Source organism: Mesocricetus auratus, unplaced genomic scaffold, assembly GCF_017639785.1.
Source record: "Mesocricetus auratus isolate SY011 unplaced genomic scaffold, BCM_Maur_2.0 Super-Scaffold_100004, whole genome shotgun sequence".
In the NCBI taxonomy this organism is placed as follows: domain Eukaryota; kingdom Metazoa; phylum Chordata; class Mammalia; order Rodentia; family Cricetidae; genus Mesocricetus; species Mesocricetus auratus.
In genome coordinates, this window is record NW_024429189.1 from 84850979 (window position 1) to 84870830 (window position 19852).

General features: G+C 41.9%; 1 protein-coding gene across 8 annotated transcripts in view; it reads right to left on the reverse strand.

The window, feature by feature from the left end:
- Fsip1 (fibrous sheath interacting protein 1) overlaps positions 1 to 19852 on the reverse strand; it is a 122089-nt gene that overhangs the window by 66899 nt on the left and 35338 nt on the right. The window contains exon 11 of one of the 8 annotated variants that reach the window (XM_040746028.1): positions 5001 to 5292. The exons of the other annotated variants lie outside the window; for them this stretch is intronic. Within the exon in view, the coding sequence (XP_040601962.1) occupies positions 5203 to 5292 (90 nt within the window). The 3' untranslated portion in view covers positions 5001 to 5202. Of the gene's footprint in view, positions 1 to 5000; positions 5293 to 19852 lie in introns of those variants that run through there. 8 annotated transcript variants of the gene reach the window in all.

Sequence of the window (19852 nt, forward strand, 5' to 3'; positions counted from 1 at the left end):
CAATACTTGTTATAGTTTGGGATTACCAGTGCTTTAAGGATTTAAAAGAGAAAGAGATTAACATAGTGGGCTGCCGTGGCCTCTCTGATGTGCTGAATGTTTGGGGAACACAACTCAACTAAAAACACATTAAAAAAAAACACAATTTCCATTGATCTTTTTTCCTCATGCTATTCTACAAAAGGGAGATTGTTCCCAAAAGAACAGACCTTGATGAGAGTTCACTGGAACTGGCCATCGTCCAGGTTTGGTTAGGATCTGCGATACCCCGCAGATACTGTGTGCTTTGAGTATTACATGTGAGAACATGTCGATAAAATGGTAAATATGACTAAGCTATGATTTTCAAGTTTAGCCCAAAATTTTTATTGACATAATTAGCTTAAAATATTAGGGGAAAAGGGATGTTTGAAACTAATTTCAAATAAGTTTGAAACAAGAGAATTTTGGTGACCATAAAGCAAGGACGAAAGCATGCTCATTATTGTCACCAGTTACTTCTCAAGGGCATTCTCCAGGAAGCCCCTGCAGTATCCACAACTCACCACCTGGCTACCTGCTTCAAATGGTAATCCTGTCTGGATACCCCAGGATAACCACTAGGTGGCATCACTATCCTGTTCCATCTCTCAAAGGAACTTCATATTGCCCTAGAGGAGTCCCAAGGAATCAACAATACCTCAAAACAGAGGTACCACAGTAAACATTTAACAAATGAACAGACAAAACTTAGAAAACACTTAGAATTCTACCTATAACTACATACAGTCAGCAAAGACTATCTTGTGCTATTAATTGTTATTGTTTGTTCCTTCGTTTGTTGGTCTGTGACAGGTTCTCACCTGTAACCCATGCTGGTCTGGAACTCACTGTGCAGCCTAAGTTGGCCTCAGACTCTTAACACTCTTCCTTCTTCGGCCTCCCAAGTGTGGGAACAGTGCCCAGCTTCGCCCATGTGGTAGTCTGAATGAAAATGTTCCCATAAGCACATGTATTTGAATATTTGGTCCCCAGGCAGTGGTACTGCTTGGGTAGTTTAGGGAGTGTGGCCTCACTAGCGGAAAGTGGTCTCCGAAGGCGGGTTTTGGGGTCTCCAAGCCACATGCCATTCCCAGTTCACTCTCTCTGCCTCTTGTTTTGGGTTTGAGATGTGAGTTCTCGGCTGTTCCTGATGCTGTATCTGCCACCTGCTGCCATGATGGACTATTATCCCTCAGAAACAACAAGCCCACATAAATTCTTCCTTTTACAAGTTGCCTGGTCATGGTGTTTCACCACAACGGTAGAAAAGTAACTAAGACAAGCCAACTCAACATAGACTGGGAGGTTGACTCTGTCTGAGGAAAAACATCATTCCAGATCACAGTACAGACCTGAGGTGACTTCTCATTCTTATTGTCATAGTGTCTACAGAAAGGACACTACAGGAATCCTTCCTGCCTCGTCTTAGTAAGGCAGTTATCTGAGAATGAAAGCACCACCCACACCCTCTTCAAAATGCCATGCCCGAAGGCTGTAAGTTAAATATCTGCACTTGCAAACACAATGGGAGTCAGCAACGACTCAAGATTTTCCACACTATGAAATTTGGCTGGTATAGGAGTTTTGGCTGAGTGTATAAGTGAAGTCAGGTCACTTCAAAAGTCCTGTGAACAAAAGCTCTAAATGAAAATAAATAAATAACAAAGACCTGTAATTTGTCAAAAAGCCCCAGGATGTTCAAAGCCAAAGGATCCTGCACACTAGACAGAATGCACATCACTTATTGTCTAACCTAAACACTGTTGAGGCGAGGTTTTTAAACCCAGTCCAGCCGGTGGCCTTGCAGCATCTCTACCTAGCATATTCCCCGTGACGAGAGAGATGTCATTAGTCTGAGCAGTGGGCATCTTCTCTATCTGGAGCGCTGTTGTTGGTTCTGTTTGCGGCTGGCAGGGCTGAGGAGTGGGCAGCTCTGCCCATTCATTCACTCTCATTTCCAGCATATCACAGGCTCGGGTGGGACCCAAAGAACATTTTAAATGTGTTCGCTTTGCCCTGTACTCTACCTTGGCAGTCTTTTGCTTCATATCATCCCCTGGTCTGAAACTCACAGCCCTTTCCCTCTGTACACTGACAAAGGCAAGGGTTAACTCAAGTGTTTGGAGAGGGATGGGCTCCTGTGTTCATCTTAAGAGCGATGTTCCAGAACATACTTCCCGACTTGGGGAAAAGAGAAAAAGGGGGCATGCCTGGATTTGGTGATTGGAAAATATTGTCATGTGCTCCTGGCTCTGAGGGCCAGCACAGATCCCAGTCACACAGAGAATATCCCAGTCTAAGGGCCATTAGAATGACAGGTGGCTAGAGTAATTTTGCCTGAGGAGAAGCAGTGTGCCGGGAACACACAGAGCTCAGTAGGTCTCAGCCCTTTGCCAGTCAACTCTGGACAGTGCATGGTTCCCGTGACCCTGCCTGGCACACCTATGGTTCCAACTGGCACCACCAAGGCCAAAAACTTAAGCTCCATAATCAATCTCTGACATTGGCCATGTAAGGTCCTTTCCAAAAAGACCCAGACAGGGTGAGAAAAATCTGGCAAAGGGAAAAGGGATGGGGTGGACAGGCGCGTTTCTTCGCGGGGACAGAGGAAAGCAGGACTGGTATGACATCTGAATGTCCCCAGCTGTGCTCTGAAGAGAAGCAATCTGTGATTTTCTCCCTTTGGACTACCTGGTTCTCAAGAGATCTTCCTCAGCCTGTGGCCTGCCATCTTTACAGTTCTTTCAAGAGGCTTAAATCCTTATGAGGGAGGAGCAAGGGCAGGAACAGAGAGATAGACAAGAGAGGGACAGAGGAGGGGGGATGAAAGAGGGAGGGAGGGAGGGGGGATGAAAGAGGGAGGGAGGCAGGGAGGAAGGGGGAAGGAGGCAGGGAGGGAGGGAGGGAGGGAAGGAGGGAGGGAGCACAGAGACATGGGTGAGACACTGGAAAGAAAGCACAGAAGGACAGAGAGGGAGACTCCATTGAAGGCAGAGCAGCTTCCTTTGCCAGAGTGGGGGCAATGTCCTGCTTTATTCTGCCAGCAAAATGTAAACACACACAGAATGTTCCCAAGTGATTCTTTTTAGGTGGTACAAATTATGACCAATTTCCATAAAGTCTAATAAATAAATAGAATGTTAATGGGGGATGATAATTTGATCGTGGACTTGAGAAGTGTGTGAGCTAACAGGGCAGGGAAACCTGCAGACAATAAACAGAATGAGATGAAAGGAAGGAGCCACCCCACAAAAGGAGACGAAGACACGTATGTCTGGGCACCAGCTGTGCCACCAGCCCTGTGACCTTAAGTAGTCACCTCACACTAACCCTCAGTTACCCCACTGAGGATTACTTAAACTCCAAACAAAAATAGCTTATGTGGGGAATGTTTAGCAACTATAAATCCCTATTCAACTACAAGTATCACAATTATTTTCCTACATGCTGGGCTCCTGGACTCACATCCCCAAGCTACCAAGTGTTTAGCGTCATTTTACTGATGTAAAGCAGGCATTACCAAGTTGTGAATTACCCTCTGGCTTGAATAAAACACAGAAAAAAATAATTCATCATCCACATCTTTATCTTTGGCTTTTAAATAGAGGACTTAATCCCCTCACACAACACAGCAAAGCCTGTTACCCTATGAAAGGAAAGCATGAACCCTCAATTTCAGGACTAGTTACAAGTGATTAAAGTGAAGACACTTAGAATTTCCTGTGTAAAAATGTGTGCCGAAACACAATTAGAGCCGCTGAATAAGAGCAGGTGGGTTAGGCTAATTCATGGGCTGCTGTAGAGACAACCCTGGGGAAGAAGCTGGGGACAAGAAAAGAGGAAGAACGGTCCCAGTGTGCGCACAGCAGCTAAGCACTTGTGGTTCCTGCCGTGGATCTCAACAGGAAGGATCAGAGCAGAGCCCTGGCCTCCGTAAGCCCTGGCCCAGCATTACGCATTATGCCTGCTTGGCACTGTAGCCCTTGAAAGCATGGTTCAAGCAGCTAGGGCCAGGCTGTGTGCCTCCCCTCAGTTCCCAGCTTAATTTATATGATAATTAGAGTCTGCTGCCAGAAGTAAAGTCCCCGTAAAACCAGACCAACGACATGTGCTGCCACGCCATCTGAGTGCTGACTAAGAGCTTTCTTTTATCTCTTTTGAAGCCATAAAGTGCTATTCGTGTTATTACTAGCCGGGAATTTTTTAACAGTCCTCCGCTGACAGCAGTGATTTAACACATGCACAAAACAATAGTGCTTCACGCCACCTAATAAACCTTTGGGCTGTGTGGCTTCCAGCTTTCTTGCTGGCTGGATTTTATGGTCTGGTAGCTCCTGAGCGGTCTAGTATACAAGCCAGAGAACCAGGATAAAGATGATGTGAAAGGGGCTGTGTTTGCGCGCTCGCAGATGCATTTGATGAATGAGGCACACTGCATGACCACAGGCTCGGTGAAAGATGCTTTGGCCCGCTTTACCCCCTGAGCTTAAACACAACAATAACCCTCTGGGGAAGGATCAAGCTGAATGCCTAGTGCCTGGCCTAGACCTACACCTCATTTTCCCAAAACATCTGCCAGAGCCAGAGGTAAATATCCTAACCACCTGTTTAAGGTGGGAGCTTCTCGGGAAAGGATGGACTCACTTTTCAAACAAGTGAATACCATGGGTAAGTAGCCTGAAACAAAACGACATGGGCAACCAAGAGAGGCACTTTGAGTCTCAACCCATCATGTAAAAGGACGCACAAAATAGCAGCGTTAACAGCACTCTCCCAGAAGGCAGGAAATGCGGGGGATGGGCAAGTCCCTATGTCCCTCGGGGTCTTGGTACTGTCATCTGCAGCAATACAAGTAATGATGGCTGTGCCACCCACCTGCAGGGTTGGCATGAAGATCACATCCCAACTGCGAGCAACATAGAGAATAGATTTGAAACATTCTCACCACACGCAGGGAGACAATAAAGTGAGGTGGTGGCTGGGTTCATTAGCTGGATTTAATCTTCTTACTGTGTACACACACATCAGAACATTGACTCGTGTCAGCGAGGTATACAACTGTTATTTGCCACAGCAATTAAACTTTAAATTTGCAGAAGGATGCACAGTCTGAGAACTATGATGTAATTATAAAAAAAATAAAGAGAACAGTTATACTTTACAAATGGCGTTTTTTTTTTTTCACTCTGATTCAAGGATTTTAGCAAGTAGCCTTCTCCATGTAATCCGAGCATTCCATTTACTGTGATTTATCATTGGGAATTCCACAACCTGGGGTGGTTAAGAATACAGAAATCAAAACGTCAAACTTTAGGAACTTTGGGATTTGTCTAAAAACTTTAAACAAATGCCTAAAGCCTACCAAGCACTACGAAACAAAGTGATCCAAATTCAATCTGCAATGGCTAATCAAGTTCCTGCACTTGCGCACACAGCATGCCAAGCTCTGATTAGGCACAGACTCATTTTTAATGACATAAGTCAACCAATGAAAAGCTGAAGACAAACCTACCGTGAGATAGGTGGTCACTCACACATCTCTATTTCTTAGCCCATTGTTTGCTCCAAGCTTTATAGTAAGATGTACTGTCAGTATTTATATTTTCCCATCAAACAGAGTCCTAGAAGAGCACAGCTTGAGTCTCTTAGATCGTCATCTTGTTTCTCTGTAGGCACCATTTCTCTAGTCGCCCTGCGGCTGTGTTCTAACCTGTTCTCCTGAGGGGCATGTGGTAGCCATGCCGTTTGCAAAGGAACTCACTGGCTCTCTGAGGTGAGACCCAGGAGCACTGCTAACTACTGCCTTGATACCCTCTGCCAGCTGCCTACTGTGGCTGCCAAGCCCCAGACAAACCCTGTGGCATCTGGTGCCCAAGCGTTCCCCTTCTGTTGTGTACCTCTGCTCCTCTCAGAATGGCGACTCAACCTCTACCTGCAATGTTTTCTTTCTTTCCTACTACCTCCCATAATTCATACTTCAAAACCTTAACACTTTACATATCCACTAATTACATAGTTTATCTTTTGTCCCCTACTTAATTTTAAATTCTTAAAGGCACAGATTTAACTTTATCATCTTTTAAAAAATTATTTATTATTATTGTGAAGGTCAGAGAACAACTTTTGAGAGTCAGTTCTTTCCCTCTACCATTGGCTCCTGGGATTGAATTTAGGTCATCAGGTTTACAAAACAAAATGCCTTACCCAATGAGCCTTACCCACTGGCCCTTAATTTTATTACCTTTTATAGTTAAATATTACCATGCTATTTTCATGACAGTGGGTGGCCATTTCACATAGTGTCTCAGTCTCCACAGATCATCAAGAGCACTATTGACCAGCCTTTGCTTGAGCAACTTACTGAGGACATTTTCTGAAGGATGAGTTTAGGTCATGCTGGTTGTATATAATTTCATAAAATGTAAAAATTAAATGAACAAAAATACAAATGGTGCAACTGCTACCTCTCAATTATATTTAAGTACTAAAAGCTGTCTCAATCAATAAAAAATAGATTTTTCTGGTTTTACTTGTTATTGCTTATCTGAACCTTAGATCCTAAGAAATGCAGCAAAGAGATTAGCTGTAATCCTCAAAGCCAATGCCAAGTACTTTAGTGAGGATGTAATTAGCTGAGGATTCCTTGAAACATAGTCTAGAGCTGGTGCAGTGCTCACACATAAAAGAAAATAAACACTGGATGGATCATTTCAAGAAATGAAAAACAAGTTGCAACAGTTAAATATGATTCTCATTAATGACTCCATTGTATAATAAGCTAAAAACAGCACCTTGCAAAACTTATTATCAGAGCACAATAATCAGACTTAACATTTTGGAAAAGGCTAAATGTGGAACATGTACAACAGGAAGTATATGCTCTACTGAGGAAAGACAGATTTTTGAAAGAACCACACCTTGATAAACAAATGTTCCAAGATAGAAACTACTAATAAATATTTGAAAAAACATTCAAATTCTCTAGAATCCAAAAATGTAAATGAAGGCATGACATCACCTTGAAACTGTCAGATTGAAAAAATAGAACCAATGCTGCCACTACAGGCATAGATACAGCTCTCTAGGTACTGTTAGTGAGAATACAGAGTAAAAAGCTCTCTGGAGGCCAATCTGGTACCACATCACCAAACTCTTTACACATCTACTCCAAGCAATTCCACCTAAGAATACATTCTGAGAGTAAAGGCTATAATTCCAGCACTCGGGAGACTGAGGCAAGAAAAGCAGCGTTTCAAGTCATCTGAGCTACAAAGTGAGACTCTGGGTCAAAAAAGCTAAAGGCTAGGATGTTAACTAGGTGATCTCCAGCACCAATAATTACAGTAATATGTCCCAAGAAAATAATTACGTAAATATGTGAACATAAGATACGAACCAAGTGGAATCATTCAACAGTCATATAACAGCATAGTATTAGATTATCCAGTTTTTTTTGTTTTGGTTTGGTTTTTTTGTTTTGTTTGTTTTTGGAGACAGGGTTTCTCTGTGTCTTTGGAGGCCGTCCTGGAAGAAGTTCTTGTAGACCTGGCTGGTCTCGAACTCACAGAGATCCCCCTGCCTCTGCCTCCCAAGTGCTGGGATTAAAGACGTGCACCACCATTGCCCAGTCATTGTCTGTTTTTTAAATATTTTATTTTTATTTTTTATTTTTTTTGGTTTTTACGAGACAGGGTTTCTCTGTATTGTTTTGAAGGCTATCGGTCCAGCCCGGCCTCGAACTCACAGAGATCCGCCTGCCTCTGCCTCCCTATTTTTATTATTTTTAATTGTGTATATGCCTGGGGGATTGCACATATGTGCAGGTGCTCTCAAAGGCCAAAGGTGTTGGATCCCCTGAAGTTGGAGTTACACATGGTTATAAGCTAACCAACACCAGTGCCCAGAAGCCAGCTTGGGTCCTCTGCAAGCATAGGACATATTCTTAACCACTAGTGATATCTCTGCCCTACATTGTGTCTTATTAAGTGAAAGAGTGAGACTACAAAATACATGCAAGAATATGACCTAGGCTTTATAAAATAATAAGAAACAGCAAAGAAGAGAAAGAAGTAAAAGAGGAACAGAGGAAAGGAAATAGTAAAGGGTGTGTGTGTGTGTGTGTGTGTTAAAACCTTTCTTTTTATTTTAGACAGAAAAGAGGAGATGTTGGGAGATATCATTCTGTAAAAAAATGTGTCTGTTTGGTTTGAATATAAAGCACTGTTGACCAATAGGGAAGCAAGATAGGTGGGACTAGGAGTCGAGGAGGATTCTGGGTAAGAGAGACACAGGGAGATACCATGTAGGCACCAGAGGAGTAAGAGGTCCGGACCCTTTTCTCCATTAAGTGAAATACTTAGATTAACAATTATGGGTTAAATACTTAAGTTAGAGATAGCCAGTAAGAAACCAAGCAAACAGCCAATAGCTTTATAATTAATATAGTGTCCTGTGTATTATTTGGGGGTTCAGTCAGCATGGCAGGGCCCAGGCGACTGGTGGGTAAAACTATACACTACATATGTTTGTCAGGTGTGGAATTGAATTTCCACGTAGAATGACAAGAGCTTAAAAGGAATTTTAGAAACAAAAGAACAGTGAGAAGCACAGCTTCTTGGTAGCAGCATTTTTCTCAGGTAGGCTCTGTTTTGCTAGAGACAAGCAGAGACTCACGAGGCTCACTTAAGGGAGTTTTCCTGACTCAGCATAAGCAAAAAAAAAAAAAAAAAAACCAGCAAGGTTCTTTTATGAGGCTCTGCTAACAACTGAATGGTGTGCATGAGCATCTGGCAGTGGCAGTGACCACATCTCGAAGCGGGCACCGTGCTGCTGGATGTTAGCATAGACTGAGTTGATGAGCTGAGTCAAACTTAACGCCCACCATGTTGGAAAGCCAGTGACTGTTTCCACTTTAATTTTAGCAATGTTCTTTAGCCTATATAAGACACATGACCAGAAAAACATAAAGTTTTACAGATGAAGAAAAATATAGGTAGACTTGGGAGAGAAAAAGGAACAAGATATTGAAAAAAATAAAATTAAAGTAGCTGGGTGTAGTGGCAAATGCCTTTAATCCCAGCACTGGGAAGGAAAACATAAACAAAGAGAGTAGCTGGGTGTAGTGGCACACGACTTTAGCACCAGCACTCCAGAGGCAGAGGCAGGCAGATTTCCAAAGAGAAACTCTGTCTCAGAGAAAAATAAATAAAAGTAGAAGCAATAGAGTAATATAAGCCACATAAAGATGGAAAATACACAGAAAGTCTGGATACAATAGTATACAGTTGTTCAGTGGCTAAGGGAGGAACAACTGCTGAAATATACTTGATTATAAATGATGCTGAATTAATCCAACCTATATCTTTTGAAAATGCTTTGACTTCAAATTTTAAATATAAGGACAGGTTACTTGGGAAAAGAGATTCCATTTGTGTTTCCACAGAAAATAAAAGCAGTAGATTCCTTCGAGACTAATATGGTTTGATGAAGCAAGACCCCTGAAGCAATGTCTCAGGCAGTTCAACATCTAATACAGCCTTAAGGACTACAAAAACCAAGGACTTGGCCAAGGTTTCTGAGTTTTGTCATGATCCTCATGGTATGAACAGCGCCCCCACCCAGCAGAAAGCAGTTTGGAATGAGCAACGTCCAAATTCCCATATTGTTTATAAATCTTTGTTTTCATTTGAATGGGGTTGATTATAATTGGTTAATGATCACAACCAATCTCTTTTTAAAGGTAAAAGGGGATTATGTTATGGAAATGAATACTTTGTATTGGAATGGATTTTCATTATTGATAAAATTCAAGGTCAATTTTGTGATATGTATATTTCTCCTCTTGATTAAGTATTGTGCTTATATTGACTTAAGTATTTAACCCATAATTGTTAATCTAAGTATTTCTCTTACCAGAGAAAGGGGTCTGGACCTCTTACTCCTCTGGTGGGCTACATTGTGTCTGCCTGTGTCTCTCTTTCCCAGAATCCTCCTCAACTCCTAGTCCCACTGTCTTGCTTCCCTATTGGTCAACAGTGCTTTATTGACATACACAGGACTTCCCCACTAAGAAAATGGCCAACAGCTTCATAATTAATATAGCGTCCTGTGTGTTATTTGGGGACTGCAACTGTGGCAGGGCCCAGGCGGATGGTGGGGAAGGTTCTACACTCTACAGAGAGGACTAATGATTGAATGTGTAACTTTCCATTTGAGGTTCAAACTCAGTTATCAGAGGGCAAACCCAGGGAAGTGCCTTAACCATCCCTTGTGAAATCTGGAACTCCCTCGTCCCCAGCAGGAAATGCTCATCATCTTGCATCTGCCCAAAGGTGAACTCTGGATCTGTTACCATGGTTTCCAGAAAAGGAACAGCAAACAAAAGTTTGTTTGTTTTCTATCTTAAGAAATGAGCTCAAGGTACAGGGAGAAGGTGAGGCCATGGCTTCATAACATCCCTACTGCCCCAACCTTCTCCACATCTGCATGACCTCTGTGGTTTCAGGATGCCTCCAAATGGTCCAGGCAATATCCTCAAAGGCCAACCACACAGAAAAGGGAAACACAGAGACCCGGGTCAGCCAAGCTCTTTTCTTATGAGAAAACTTCTGCTTTCGTCCTATTATACAGAACTGCCTCTCATACCACCCTCATTACAAGGAATAGTAAGGTGTTTTCCCTAGCAATGTGGTTACTTCAGAATTTTGGCAAGAGGAGGGTACAGTAAATAATTTAGGGTGGGAGGTTGTGGGTATCTACTGTAATGGTATCTTTGCCAATACACTTGCACATCTTTAAGAGAGAGAGTTGTGTCAAGAGAGAAAGAAATTACAGAAGAATCCTGCAGAGTCCACAGTATTAGTGTTGAACACAGAATAAGGATAATGGAAGCTTTGGCAACATAATATACATGAACTCTCCCATTTTACTGAACAACTATGTGTTTAAAGAGTCCTTCAACTAACTTTCCACGCATATCTTTGTTGATAGCAAAAACATAGTCAACCAGCCAATAATAACATGCTGAAAGTTAAGCTCAGATCTTATCAAATGACTGCTCTAAAAATTTCACTGGCTATTCACAGGCTGCTATTCAATATGGCTCCCTTGTACTGATACAATTTTATTTCCCTTTATTTACTTCCATCCAACAGGACGAGCACATACCCCAACACTACAATTTTGTTCCAAGGCATTTGCAAAATTCTAAACTCGTGTCCCTGATCTCTGTAATGTCAAATCAACTGGAGCCGACCCGGGGTGATGCAACAAGAACCACTGTGTTTGCCATCTTTCTGAGCTACCCCAGAGGTCTTTTACTTTAATGGACACTGAATGTGGTCTTTCGGATCTCACAAGTATGGAGGCCCAGCCAAGGTAGGTAGAGAGTGAGCATGCTGCCCAGGTGCCAATGATGTGCCCTCAGCTTGGGAAATGTTCTAAGTGACTCATGTCCAAAACAAGTCTATTCACAGTTTCGCTTCAGCAAAACTTGGGTTTCTAAAATACCATGAATCTATGTGTCACTGGGCAGAAAGTCCAAACTACATATGATTAACCCACAAGTGCTACTAGTCTTCCATTCTCTGAGATGGCCCAAGTTCTCCACAGCTTGCTCTTCCCAACTGTATAGTCTTTCTTACTCCCCCTCTCAGTTGAGTCAAATGAAACCCTACTTGAAGGTTCAATATGTGCTTCAGTTTCCACAAAGCCTTTCCAGACCCTTCCACTGCAATTTTTCTCCATTTTGACATTCCCTGTTTGGGACAAATTAAACACTCTCTTTGCTGTGTCTCTTGATGCTTTCTTTTATCCTTCAAATTACCACATTTGGTGACATGTCCCATCCTTTTCTCCAAGATCAGCAGTTTGAGTCTATACCTCACTTTCCATTTTGAGGTTCACACATAGAAAATATACAGAAATCTGATTGCATCTAATTAATTCTGAACTTTTTCCATTGTTGAACAAGTAAAAGTAATATAAAACCAGCCGTGAATCATGACTCCAAAAAAGTAATGGCTCAATGTTTCAATTGTGAAGCACTGACAAATATTTGAAGGGCTTCCCTTTGCCTTGGGAAAGAAAGGCTGAACCCCAGGCTATACAAAACATTAGTAGTCCCCCGTGCAGCCCAAGAATTCCTGCAAAAACTCAGCAACAGAATCCAAGAAGTCAGGAATGATTATACATCTGGAGAGAGTGAAGAGATGTTCTAAACCAAAAATAGGAGCCAGGATATTTGTGCCATTACCAGGCAAGTTCACATTTTAAATGCAGCTTTAAACAGGAAGGCTAACAGTCATTTCTCTGGTTGGTGAACAAAGTAATCAACACCAGAGTTCTCCTGGGAAACTGAGGCTGTGCTGTGAAATCTGCATCTGCTTATGATTCCAATAAGGGTGTAGCTTTTGCCCAGAATCATTTTATAACTGGCAGGCAAACAAGTATAAAACTACAGACAGGATATCTGGTTTCTATCGGGTTAAATGACATAAAATTGCCAATACCCATCACTTTTGACCTATGAAAGAGCAATTACATATTACTCAAAACAATTATTTAAACGCTAGTATTTCAAATTGTTTTAATTTATACCATAGATTTTTTGGAACAAGAAAATATAACTAATCCTTGGAAGCAATGACAAGTGTGTTGTGAACCTAAAACATAAAAGGTAAAATGGAGAGATATTTCTAAAACTCATAGTTTACAAAGAACTTATACCTGAAATAAACAAATAAAAATCACCAATAAGCACATGAACATCCCAACTTGAAAGTGGGAAGGACAGCTCACCAAGAACATATGCATGCAGCAAACACACGAATGAATAGGCCTCCACCTCACCTGTAATTGGGAACTCCAAGTTAAAACAGCAATGCTTTGTACCTACTAGACTGGCCACAGTTCTAAAGAAGGGAAACACCAGAGGCTGACAAAGATAGAAATACAAACTCTTATTCTTGATTGGTAGGAATGATACTGCCACAGTAGAAGACGGCTTGGCAAATGTACACAAAGGTGATATATGCTTACTATAAAATTTATCAAGCGTTTTCCTAGATGTGTAGCCAAGTAAACCGAAAACACGTAGACACAGAAACCTGCACAGAAATGCTTACAGCAGGTTTAAAGCTGCCAAAATGTGGTGCAAAGATAATGATGCATTAGACTGTATTTTAGTGATAACACATGAAAGAACAAGGGAGAATCTTCAGTAGATAGGAGTAAGTGATGGAACAAATCTGTAGATTTTACACACTATATTGTTTCTATGTGCCATACTGGAAAGGGCAAAACGGGCCAATGCAAATATCAGAATTGCCTAGAGCTCACGGGAGGGAAAGGAAGGATGAGTAAATGGAAAACTGAGATACTACGCAGTGAGAGCACTATCCTGAGTAAGTTGTAATAACATACATATGCATCATGTGGACACCTGTTATCTACCATTTTTGGAAAGCTCCGGAACAATGTTTCTCTGATTGGTTTGAAAATACTGACAGTGTTCTCCCAAAAACAACACAAAACTTTAGAAAAGCCATAGAAACTGGTGGGTGACAGGTATAGCACCAGAACTCTGTAAAAGACCCAGGCCCAACCCCAAGCACGTCCTTCTCTTCATGCTTGTGTGTAAGCACTACTGGATACCATGTCAAATCTTCTTTAGACACAGTCCAGAGCCCCTTTTGATTCCTTAAGCACATGAAATGGAGTGGTGTTAAGCTCTGAAGTAAGACATTCCAAACTTTGCTCTCTGTGAAGTGCCCACTCTTGCTCACAGTCAATTATTCCCTTCCCTTGACAGGGAAGGGAAGCAGATAGTTTTTTATTGTGGATTCATGCTACTTCAGCTTCACTTGTGGGAATTAGTTAATGTCTGGATTTAAATTTCATTCTCCCTTTTCTTCAATCAGAAGTGAAGCTAACCACAGATGGAACTGGAGGCCCCGGTGTTAAGGGAAATAAGCCAGGCCCAGAAAGACAAATATGGCTCTCACTCGTGGAAACTAAAATGTTGATCTGGAAAAGTGAGGTAAAATGGTGGTCACTAAGACTGGGAAGAGTGTGGAGGAAAGAGAACACAAGGAAGTTAGTTAAGAATATCAAAACACAGAAGGAGAAACTCAAGGTAATTTCCTATAGCATGTAGGATAATTATTGGTTACGATAATTTATGATCTATTTCAAGTAATTACAAGAAATTAAAGTGCCCAGTATGTAGGCATTATTGACGTTCAGAAAGTATCCATTACCATGATTTTATGAAGCTATGTATCAAATTATCATACCTATTCCATAAAAATTTATGCTTAGGTCTTGACAAAAGTAATCAATTTTAAAGTTACCTTTAAAAATATATCTTATGCAGCTTGTTTGGATCTTTTTGAATTTCTCCAGACATCTAGTCTGTCATGCAAGTAAAACTAGACCTGTCTGACCCAGAAGTTGGCACAGAATCTGGCTGCATGGCCATATTTGTCTCTAAATGTGAAATCTTATCTGATTCATAGTTCCAGGCAATATTTTCAAGTTGTTTCTTCTTTTTCCCACTTTCTGCCATACCCATGAAAACCTGACATTTGCACCCTCTACTTCCTCAAGAGCATGGTTCACCGAGCTCCCGTGGGCTGCTCTAATCTCACCTTAATGAACTCCCAGGTTAAGTAACACTGACGTTTGCATTTCTATTACATTTCTGCCCTACAGACACACATCTCCTTTCATTGTTAATGTGTTTTTTTAAGTTGTCTTATTTTTAAAGCCAAAGCAAGCATACATTTATGCCAATGCATAATGTTGATCAAAAATCAAAATTGAACCTTTTTCACTTTTATTTATTTTTGTGTGTTTGTGTGTGTGTATGGGTGTTCATATGCCATGGCTCGCATGTGGAGGTCAGAGAACAACATCCTGAAGTAGGTTCTCTCCCTCCATGTGTATCCCAAGAATTGAACTCAGATCACCAGCCCTGACAGCAGACACCCTGACCACTGGGTCATCTTGCCAGTCCTAAAAAACTTTTTAAAATTTTCAGGTAGAATTTTAAAGATGATATTTTTCATGTGTATCTTCTCCCAAAATAGTCTAAAAAGTACAATACTGGAGACCAATGGTATTGTGTCATGTAAACAAAAGATATTAGGAACAGGAATTTAATACACACAGATCATCTCTAGGTCTAGTATGTCAGGGACTGATCTCCCATATAATCCCCTGCCAAACACAAGGCAGACCCTGGCCATATCAAGGGTATCTCTAGAAGAATCTAGGTCCAGGAGACACAAGGCCACATAGAGAACAGAAAGAGGGGAGCCAGAAGTACTGAGACCCAGAAGTCTAGGTGCTCAAAGCCACAGCCTTGTTATCAACACAAAGAAAGAAAGGACTGAACTCATGACCTCCAAAGCATAGTCTACTACTGGCCAGTGCCAGCCTTTAAACTGTCAAGTACTAGCTTTCACAAAAAAGAAAAGCAGTACCACCACCCCCAAAGACATGTTCCAAGAGCCATTGGATGCCTAAAACCATAGTTAATATCAAACCCTATCTTTTCTATGTTTTCTCCTATATATACATGTATACATTTAATTCATAAATTAGGCATGGTAACAGTTGCAAATACGTGGACCAGGGAGAGAGCTCAGTTGGTGAAGTACTTGCTGTGCAAGCATGAGGACCTAAGTTGAATTCCCAGAACCAATATAAAAAAGCCAGGCATGGTGGCACAGGTCACATGAGGTGGTCACAAATCCCACACAGAAAATGGCTGACCCACAGAGACATAATTGATAGTTGTATTTATTGAGACTTTCACAGACTAAGGTAGTGGAAGAACTGAGGATTAGCCTAAGCCTACTGTTAACTACTTGTGAGCATTTGAAAACTCATTTATCTGTTCAGTACTTTGGTTTCTATTCTACCGAACTGGTCCTTGTGACAATGAAGCTTCCACGCTCTACAACTGGTTTTCTAGTATTCAACAACTGGAGGTATATCTTCCAAGCCATTCTCTGGGCAAACAAAATCCCCTGGCCTTTGACCAGGCTCTATATATTCTTATAGCAAACTAAATGATAAGCACGTGACAAAATAAGAAAAAAGAACACAAAGATTGACAACCCTTTGTAAACCACATTCTTATCCTCAGCGCTCAGCAACGAGATTCACAGAGCTAACCATCCTGATGCAATAATAACTCAATTCACCACACAAGGCCAAACCGTGGTTTCCAGGAAACAGAAACAAGAAGGAATGCCCAAAGATGTAGGAGCAACGTCAAAAGATGAAAAAAATCAAATGAGACACAATAGAGGCCTGAAAAGTGTGGTTGACACTTTTGAAATGATTGGGACCGTGAAGAGCTTCCCCCAATGCTAACAAACTGCTGTCCATTGTGTCATTAATGGGCTCAGTGAGGTAAAGGTGGACTGCTGATTCTTTTGAAAATTCGAAATCTAAAACTGAAAGCTGTGAAAGTTGGAATTACCACACTACTTCGTTAAGGGCATTTTTACCTCAGCCAAGAACTTGAAGATGTTCTTTTCTAAATAAAATAAAATAATCCTTAATATCAAAATGGAACACTCAGTACCTCAGAAAAATTAGATAAAACAAATTGTTGTTACTTCTTAAATTATCAAGAAGTCCATCATTACATCAATGGGTTAAAATATCTTTAAATGATACAATGAAATTATAGGATGCCCTAAATTATGACTCCTCTTCCTCTAGAAGAAAAGGGAAAATCAATGGGAAGCAGAAAATGTTCTAATAAAGGTAAGCTATTCCTATCCATATATTTCACACTGATGTGTATATATACATGTAACACACATTACACATAGCTGGCAAGATCTACCCTCAACTTTAATTTTTATGTTTTCCATAAAGCGCTGTATTGCTGAGGCCCATGTATTCATTATTTTAATTGTCCTGCCATAGTCTTAGCTGGGCTCATGGTGTGTAAATTACCTTAGCATTCATTAACTTGAGAGCACTTATGTTGTGTCCTATTCTATTTGGCTTGGTTTTCCTTGGATATTGTTACTTGGAAATATTTCTAAAAGTGAGATTATATGGGTAAAAATATGAATAATGTTATAGTCACGGTTGTATTTATTAGTCAATTGTTTTCTGAAGAGAAAGACAAAACAAATTAGAAAGCTACCAATATGTTCAAATATTACTGCTTCCCAACTTATATCATCCACACTCACACGCAATCACGTTACATCACTGATAGTCTCAACGGTCTACCAGGAGTAGACAGTGCCTAACAGATGCGCAAATGCAAATCCGAGTTACCAGTAAGACTAAATCTCATTTGTTGTAGTGACTCTGTCTCTAAGTGTTGAAAGATCACTGAGCAGGCAAGAGATAATAATAATAAATTCTCATATTCATAAACATTAATGCCTTTTACAAATACAACACCTGTATTTTTGAAGTTGGGAAGATATAGAAAAATGCAAAACATAATATAAAATTCATCTGTAGTCCCATTCTTCTTTCCCCTTTAGCATGTCATATAAAGTGTATTTCCTTTCTTCACCTGTCCAGCATCCCTATCCTCACTAAAAGCCATCACTGCAAGCATGTGGCACACATGGGTCCAGGATTTCCCCTTAACTTTACAAATGGAGTTACAACAATCACTGACTCATGCAATGATGTCTTCTTCCTTATGTATCTATACATCGTTTCAATTTGTAGAGATCCACCTCAAACATTTGGCAGCTGCATGGGATCTGCGCTGTTACACAGAGTAAGTTCTGAAACTGGAAAAAGGAGGGCAGTGGGATCCCGAGCTGGTACCTGGAGCACATGTTGCATCCATTTTTCCTCTGGCTATGAAGTCAGAGGTGCCCTTTGACCCTCCATTGCAATTATCCAAGCTCACCTCACCCTGTCACCTCACCCTGTTTCACCCACTGTCTTGATTTTTTGGAAGGCTGTCAGAGAGACCTCCGGTTGGAAATCCTTGCTGATGGGCTTCAGGTGGGTCACTGCTCACCAGCACACCCTCCTCATAGGCCCAATCCTGTCCTATCTCCTCCTCCTCGGCTAGTCTACACAGTAACCTTTCTCCGCATCTTCATTTCCAAGCCTGCTTTTCATTCCTTTCAGCCTGAGTCAGGAGAATGATATCACGGGTCCTCTGCATGGTTACCTGCCCCCCACCTCCAGCATCCATTTCACAGTCTGGACTGCATCCTCCTCAATCTAGAAACAAGCTCACACAAATGCTGTATTACTGAGTTGCACAGTCCTGTCCCCAGAGCAGAGCAACTGCCATGGTCCGAAGACTGACACATCTGCTCGAAAGAGATGACAGCTGAGCTTGCTGACTCAGCACTCCTTCAGAAGAGGAGGGGATGAAGCGGGTCCCTGGACCCTCACCTGAGTACCCACTTTCCCTGCCAGCTGTATGAGAATCTTGTCCGACCTTGGGGCCTGGGAAAGAGCTAAGGTATCTAGGCTGGGGAAGGCTGGGGAGGCCTGCATTCATGCAGCCACATGAAGCCTTCATTCACGGTGGTGCAGTCCTTCTAGCAGAGCTTTTCCAAGCTCACCCATACCCCAGCCCATAACCCTTCACTCATGATCTGTAAGCATGCTTAATAAACTCACTGGTCCCAGGGTAAACCCTGGTGGAGCCATCAGGACCTAAGGAACAAGGGGCAGACACTGTTCACATCTTCCCCTGGGGAAAATTCTCACAATATACTAACATCACAAAGTTGAGATTCAAGCCCAAGCAATCTGCCTCATAACCATGGTACCCACAACAGACACTTGCATTACCGTACTATAACTCTGATATGTTACAAAGCATGGGGCAGGAGGTTGGTTAGAAGACTGGGTGAGACAAGAACCCCCAAAACAATAGAAATCAACTTTCTGAGGGAGGAAAAAAACAAGAGTGAGTGTACCAGAGACTGTTTGTCATTTGTATGGCAAATAATGGAGAGACTGTTCCGGGGAGGTGTTCCATGTAGCTGCTTCATGGGCCCTAGGTAAATATTCGATTCCATATGAAGTGTGCAGAAGTCAGCTTCACTGTGCTGTCTTCTTCCCATAGGTCCTAACAGCTGTCTTCTCCACCGGCACCATCAGGACCGTGCACAGCCACCTGCAGAATGGCCGAGTCCCACTCTCTCAGTTAGCCTGGGCCAAGACAGATGTGCATCAGCAACTATTGGCAGCCACCCGGAGCACAGAATGAAGCAGCTTTTCCAGTCTTGGGAGCCGGGCGTCTCCAGGAGTAGCTATCAGACTCCCGTATTGTGTTTAGCTCTTTCTTTCCCATCCCTAAGACTGGCTGTGGGCTTGACCCTCAACTCACCAATTCTGTGGCCATATATTACACCTCTTTTTCCCAAACCAGTGATTTTTAAATTATTTTAATAATATGATGTGTGCTTGTACACGCACGTGTGTGTGAATGTGTTCCAGTGAGGGTGGGTGTCACAGCACAACGTGGAGGTCAGAAGAAAACTTTCAAGAGTTGGTTCTCTCCTTCCACTGTGACTTCCAGGATTCGAACTCAAGGCATGAGGCTTAAGCAGCAGTGATCTGGGAAGCATACTCCGTTACAGGGTCAAGATAAGAGAACAAAGCAGGATAAGCAGCTCCCAGGAGCCTCCTTCAGAGGCTGTCCCTCTGCTCTCTCCGCTTCCTGACTTCAGACACAATATGATCAGCTGCCTGGAGCTCCCGCTGCCCAGTTAGGGCCTAAAGCCACACTCACCACCACACCTTCCCTGCCATGGTGTACTGTGCCATCCAACTGTTAACCAGAAGAACCCTCCTGCCTTAAAAACAA